The sequence below is a fragment of the Abramis brama genome, assembly GCF_963993115.1.
Source record: "Abramis brama genome assembly, chromosome: 18".
In the NCBI taxonomy this organism is placed as follows: Eukaryota; Metazoa; Chordata; class Actinopteri; order Cypriniformes; family Leuciscidae; genus Abramis; species Abramis brama.
This window is the reverse complement of record NC_139980.1, coordinates 17,708,857-17,716,260: the sequence shown is the minus strand read 5'-3', so window position 1 is coordinate 17,716,260 and position 7,404 is coordinate 17,708,857. Positions and strand designations below refer to the sequence as shown.

Sequence of the window (7,404 nt, the reverse complement as noted above, 5' to 3'; positions counted from 1 at the left end):
CATTGAACCTTGTCTAAAAAGTTTCTTTGAAAAGGTTCAAAATGTACAGCTTGTTCATCTTTCACTGCAGACATAGGGATCTGCATCAAAGCATCATACCTCCAGACACTGCCTGATAAGGTCACATTTTTAAGGTTTTGGACAGCCAGTCCACAGTGCTCAAATATAGTATACTATGTGACACACATTAGTTCAAACCACTTAATAGAGTCCCAGTCCTCATGATTTGCTGTGATACTGCTGAAGACATTAACTCTAATGACAAGAAATGTACATGGTAATTATCAGATCTAACCAATAGACGGATTAATGCTTTTTTTAGTCCATACCACAGGCAGTGCTTGGTCAAGTTAGCAGGGTACCAACTACTCTCAAAACAAGAGGTTCACCATATTCAGCTGCTGACTTCAATCACAGAAGAGCACAAAAGACCCAGTTGGCTATCACTTGTTTCATCTTAAATGGATCCTAACCTTTCACTCATGCACAAATGGTCATATGAGACAAGACACCCAATAGGTGTCAATGTGAATTGCAAAAATAACACACGTTTGACTTCGACTGTGCCTCACGTTACTAATTAACAAGATCTCAGCTAACAAGGAACGTTCTGGCAAGGTTCTCTCAAAATTATGAACAAACGTTCTTCCAGTAACATTAGTAGAATGTTTATTCAGTTATCTGGTATATAATAATGTTCTAATAATGTTCTCAAAAACATTAGCACAAAAAACATAATTTATACATCAATCAAGAAACATTTTTATCTTAAACATTTTATTTGGATGTTTGTCTACCCTTTTTTAAAGGTTACAACTTGTATTAGAATGTTCAGAGAAAATTCAAAAGTAACATTCCCATTATGTATATGAAAAAAAATAAAATAAAATCAAATAAATGAAATGGAATGTCCCCTCACTGTTTGTGCAACCAAGAAAAAACGCTTTTAAAGGGTTAGTTCACCCAAAAATGAAAATTCTGTCAGTAATTACTCACCCTCATGTTGTTCCAACCCCGTAAGACCTTCGTTCATCTTCGGAACACAAATTAAGATATTTTTGATTAAATCTGAGAGCTGGCTCACTTCTCCATAGGCTTCTAAGACATTATAACTTGCTGGCCCAGAAAATGCATTAAAGACATCGTTAATATAGTCCAAGTGACTACAGTGGCTCAATCTTAAGCTTATAAAGCGACAAGAATACTTTTTGTGTGCAAAAAACCCCCAAAATAACGACTTTATTCCACTCTTCATTTCCTTCTGTCTGGGCCTCGAGTTTTTTCACGTAGTGTAATAGCGCAGCGCTTCTGTGTTGTACATCACACATCACACACATGACCAGCGTCGGCCAATAGTGAGCCTACGTGGTGACGTGCAACACAGACGCGCTGCGTTAAAACACTACGTGTAATATTTGTCAAATAAACAGATGTTTGAATTTTAGATGTATATAGCAATAAGAAACAGTTTTCACTGAATAGGTTATACCCTGTAATACACAGAACTATTTTTGTAGCATATGTTACAGTGGCACGCTGTTGATGGTGTCTCAAGTCAGACAACATTTTTAACACTGCTTCAAGTCATACACCTATCTGTGCAGTGGAGCATGAAGATGAACACACCTACCAGACTCTCTCCTCATCTGCCATTGGTCAGATAAACAGATAGCCACACCCCAAACTTAATTGGTTAAGCTATATTGTTGCTCTGTTGGCAGAATCAACTAAAGTGACTAATTTCTGTGAATCGGTTCTTTCAAACTGTTCATTTCTTACTTAAAGAAAAGTTTCAGAAATCGATTCAGTGATTATTTCGCCATCATGTTGTCCCTGGCTGGGATTCTGTTTTGTTTATTATTAATAATAAAGGTGTTTATGAGTCCTAGTTCGGTTTGTTGTAGCTCACAAAATAAAAAGCCTTTTAAAACCTACATAATTTGCATTTACATTAAAATGATAGTTGTTAATTCCAGAACTGCTTGGATTCAGGCTGATACCAGAACGGTTTTGAGTAAAAATTTGAATTCACGAATTGGACATTGCTACAATCAAACAGAGAAATGGTTTACTTTTGGTTGCCTCCACCTATTCAAGTGGGATTCAAGAAGATATTTTAGTTTACACATTAAAGCTTTAACATAAGGCTATATCAGACATGAACAAAACTGTTCAGACACTATTAAAAGTGATCAGTGGACTTACTGTAACTTAAAAAAAGTGAGGAAACCCGTTGCCTTCAAATGATTAAGTAATAAACTTAATGCATAATTGAAAAAATTAAGTTATGTGAAGTTTATGCAATTTTTTTTACTTCATAAAACTTTTACAGGTTTCCTCACTTTTTTAAGTTAAGTCAACTTATCACTTTTTACAGTGGAGTTGAACACGAAAAGGGTTACAAGAATGACCTTTAGGTTTAAAAACAAAAACACATGGGAAATACCAAATTCTGAATCAGCATAGTGGGTATTAGTGAAGCCATTTGTTGTTGCACTAATGACCTGCCAGTTGGGAGTTGCATGTTAAATGTTCATCTGCTTGGCAGGACAATATCCACTCGTTGGTCTGGGTCACGCATTAAAGAGCAGGAAAGCAATATAACTGAAATTATGTCGCTTGACTAGCATTTGTGGATATATTTGACGGTATAAACAAAATCCCTTTGTCTCGCCACAAAACATCATTAGCCGACATTTAACAATGTATTTGACCTAAATGACTCGATGATCCTATCAGAGTAGTCATGGCAGATATGACTTTTCATTGGATTAGACTTTGTGTTAAAGAGAAATGTAAATGATGAGAACAAAGCTTAATCTGAGGGTGACCTAGAATGTAACTTGAATACTGATAAGTGTGAACTAGCCCACAACAGATTTATGACATGTCATGTGATATAGAAAGTATCTTGAGAAGGATTAGGTTGGGTGATTGTTGAATGAAGAAACCAATGTCTCATCATGAGTGAGCAGGGAAAACAGACAAACAAAGAACAACAAAAAAACTTCTGGCTATGCAAAAACTGACCTCAGACCCTCATCTCAACCCTTACAGAAATACAATTATTTAATATTATTAAAAAAAGCATGGCAAAACCAATCAGAGATTTGTATAGGCCTACCATTAAAACGTGGCATTACAGAGAGGTCAGTGTGTCCAGTAAAGGGAAATTGTTCCCAGGTAGAACAGACACGTATTAAACTTGAATAAAGCCAACCGGTACACGGAGTGATTTCCTGTTACCAACCAGACATTCTTTTTTTGATTGGACTTTGGGTTGCGGAGGTCAAATAAATAAATAAACATCCCTCATTCCAGGAAATATTTGGTTAGATTGCGAAAATTAAATGAATCATAGGATATTTTTTTTCCAACCAGTTTCCTACTTGGAACTCTAAACTCATGACCTGTAGGCTACTGAAGGAAACTATGGACTCAAGAAAAGTTTACAAACAAATAAGTTATTCATTATAAGTCATGTATAAAATGTGATTATGGCTATTGTGGCCTATGGCTATTATATAGGATATACATTAATTTTAGCCATACTGTGCTAAGAAAAAGCCACAAGGACGTACGGTATCATTTCCCTGCTATAGGCATTTGCGGGCCACCATACATGCCAATTAGTTTTTATAAATTGTTAAGAGTGAGAAAGCACACTACACCATCTAGTGGATAAAGATGGAACTACTGAAATAACCTCACACTATGATCACCATTCTGCAATTACTGAATAAAAATAGATGGTGAAATGTCATAATGTTTTAGTGGTGTTGTGTTGATGTTTGCAAATGGCATTCACTCTATTTATTGTTAAATTAAAAAAGGCAAGTGGAACAGCCATACTATGAGTTGGCACAAAATCATCTAAATTTCAATGTTTTATTTTAATTTCTTCCTTATTTAAACTTTTTAACACATTAACATTATATAAATTATATGGTTTCATGACAAGCTGTAAAATGAATTAAGCAATGAAATAATCTTGGTGTAAAGACACATCAAGACAACGGTACTGCAAGAAACTACACAGAACACAACTGATTCACAGTGAATTCCCAATAAGTTGGGACATATCTTGGGGCATGCCTTAAAGTAACCCTTCTACCTGTGGGACAGCATGTGTTTTCAGATGATGGGGCAGCGTGAAGGTCTTCTGACACTGTGTGCACTGGAACGGCCTCTGGTCGGTGTGTAACACTGTGTCTCTTCAGTTTGGATGGTGCATTAAAGACTTTGAAGCATATGTCACACTGGTGGGATTTCTTTATTTTCTCTTCAGGGCATCTGTTTGCACATTTATGCTCATTTAATTTGGTTAATGTGGAGAAACACTGACTACAGCGTTCAGTAAAGCGTTTACCTGGATCCTGAAAGTCCAAATGCCCCACAACAACAACTTCTTTCAGTCTGGGAACATCGGCTCTCTGTCGATACTCATGGGAACGGAGCACATAAGAATCAGGAACATATTTAACAGCGTCCAAGTCCACAAAGGCACAATCTTCAAAATCATCCTCAGTTTCCTCAGTTCTTGATTCGGTAGCATAATGACAGAGAGATGAGTCAGTTTTGGGTGGACAGTCACTCACCCTGCCGAAAGGCACAATGTCAGATGCTTTTTTCTCAACAAGCACTGAGATGTCCGTTTTATGCGTCAGATCCCAAACGGATTTGTTGTTGCACTGGAAAACAACCTCAGACTTAATCTGAACATCCTCTAGAAGACTAGTACCATTTGAGAAAAACACACCTGAATCCCTACAGTCACCATTCATTGTTTGAGATGGCATATTTTCTGTGACCATATTTTGATGTTTTTGTGCTGGAGCAAAGTCTTCAACTTCAACTTGTGAGGAGATCTGAACATCTTGAGCTTTAAATATTGGAGTATTACCAAAAGAAAGCATATGTTCTTGTTCCAAATGACCAGCAATTTTGCCCTTACCTTTTTTTTTTTTGTGGATCCTCTGGTGGCACTCCAAATAAGACAGCTCTCTAAATGATTTCGAGCACACTTGGCAATTTAACATCTGAAATCTATGTGGCTCAACTTGATACGGATACGGAAAGTTTTCTGACAGATGCAGCACTGATGTACATCTTTATGTTGGCGCTTAAGGTACATTGGGCTGGAGGATGCGACCTGCGCCTCAGCGCCATCCGTCCTTCGGGTTAGAGGTCCTGACTCTCTGTGGCCATTAAAAATCCCAGGATGCCCCTTGGCCTCTGTCCATCATGGCCTCCTAATCATCCCCATATACTGATTGGCTTCATCGCTGTCTCCTCTCCACCAGTAAGCTGGTGTGTGGTGGGCGTTCTGGCGCAATATGGCTGCCGTCACATCATCCAGGTGGATGCTGTACATAGGTGGTGGTTGAGGAGATTCCCCCCTTCCATGTAAAGCGCTTTGAGTACCTAGAAAAGCGCTATATAAATATAACGAATTATTATAATAATTATTTATCAATGTGTCAGAGCTCTCAATCTCTACAGTACTTGACTTTGACTCTGTCAAGGGGACGTTTTGGTTAAGCTTACTTTTGCATTCAAGCATTTCATTCTTTTTGGTGTCCACAGATTCTAATATCTGAGGTAAAGACACATTACCGCCATCTGGTGTTGAAGCTCCATGTGTTGAAGATTTGGTCCTGTGCTTCTGCAGGACTCCATGCAACCTAAAAGGGCTGTTTCTTTTTTCTGCATGTATCTTGAGTTGTTTATTGAGATCACAGGCCTGCTTGATTGACTTTCTGCAGATCGTGCATAAGGCTTGACGTCCAAATGAACGGACGGATGTCGAGTTAGTTTAGAGGGGAAACTGAATATCTTCAAGCATATTTTACACTGACATCCACTTCCCTTTTTGAGTGGAATTGGAGACATGGGATCAGAAGACGTGGATACTGGATACTGTGACTACATCTGGTGATGAAGATCTCAACCGTGGTTTAAAACACCTACCTTGAATATCACTCAAGGCATCAACCCTGGTAGTTACGACAACCCCCTCAGCATTCTGCTGGACTGTTTTCTTTCTTACCTGCATATCATTCAAAACAGAGTTGCTTTCCAGTCTAAATTCTTCCATACACTTGTGACCATTCAAGTGGTGTCTTTGTTGGAAATCTTTAAAGCACACATAGCATTTGAAAGGCTTTTGCTTTGTATGAATCAGAATTTGACGCATGAGCTTTGATGGGGCTTTAAAGTATTTTAAACATACAGGGCACCAATGTCCTTTTCTACTGTCGGAAACATTTTTGCGAATCTCAACACATGTGGTACCTGAATTTGTTTCGATTAAGTCTACTGTGTTTAACTTTTGTTTCTCTGTTGAACTGGTATTGTTTTGGGCAGTTAGATGTTTTGGAGAGTAAGATCTAACTATTTCACCAAGGCCATTACACACTGAGTGTTTTAACCTCCGCTTCACAGTGTGAGTTAGTGTGAGTTCTGATGTGTGCTTTGACATGAGAGAGATCCCTGAAGGCATGGCAGCATTATGGAGCATTGAAAAGGCCTCTGATCTGTGTGAATAAGGCAATGCCTTTTTAGTTTGAATGGAGCACCAAATTGTTTATGACACACGGGGCAAACTCTTTTCTTCGCACTTATATCATTGTCTTCAATTTGTGTTGTGACACTGGGTTCTTGTTTCTCCTCAAATTCTTGGTTTTCCTCCATCCATTGACCCTCTGAAGTTTTGGAAGAATACGCAAAACTCGTTGCAGTGTGAAGATCCATTCCTCACTCATTTAGAAGGGAAGCTTGCATTGGAGTTGGCATCTGGCTTGGAAAGTTAGACAGATCAATAGCCGCGTTTCCATTAAAGATTCGCGCAAAACTTTTGCGATTTTTTCTAAAAATCGATAAAAAACTATTGCGAAATGACGGCGTTTCCATTAACTGATGTTATGTGACTAAAACGTAATTTTTTCCTCTCGCGATAAGTCATTCCAAAAATCATGGCAACGGACGTTGGTAGGTTTATATATATCACAGCCACGTACCGCACTAGACATTATTATTATTATTAATGGAAGGAAACGTAGGCTTGTTATCCAAGCATTAATGGCAAGGAAAGACCCTTACTTACAGCACATATGAGGTGTTTCTGGGTTTTTCTCACTCATTTCTGCTTCGAGGTCTTGATTGTGGCATTTCTTTGAGGTTTATAATCCAGTATTTCTTTCATTCTTTTGTCTTATATGAGTTTAATAAAGAACTCTGTCTCGTATTCTGTCCAAACACACCGTGCCTTCTAAGTCAGGTGACCTGTAAATGCGCAAAAACTGTTTCCATTGCAGTTTTGCGAAATATTTATTTTTCGAATTGCCTGAAAAACCACCTCATGCGAGCGTAAAAACTTTTTTGCGATAAATGGGAGTTTTTGCG

General features: G+C 38.1%; 1 protein-coding gene across 1 annotated transcript; it reads right to left on the bottom strand.

The window, feature by feature from the left end:
• Positions 1-4,110: 4,110 nt before the first annotated feature.
• On the bottom strand, positions 4,111-6,753 carry znf770 (zinc finger protein 770; the record flags this gene model as incomplete). The annotated part of the gene is given in 7 exon segments (XM_084090241.1): positions 4,111-4,132; positions 4,134-4,208; positions 4,210-4,882; positions 5,757-5,925; positions 6,050-6,254; positions 6,415-6,509; positions 6,511-6,753. Coding segments are annotated over 7 exon segments (1,482 nt in total).
• Positions 6,754-7,404: the final 651 nt, after the last annotated feature.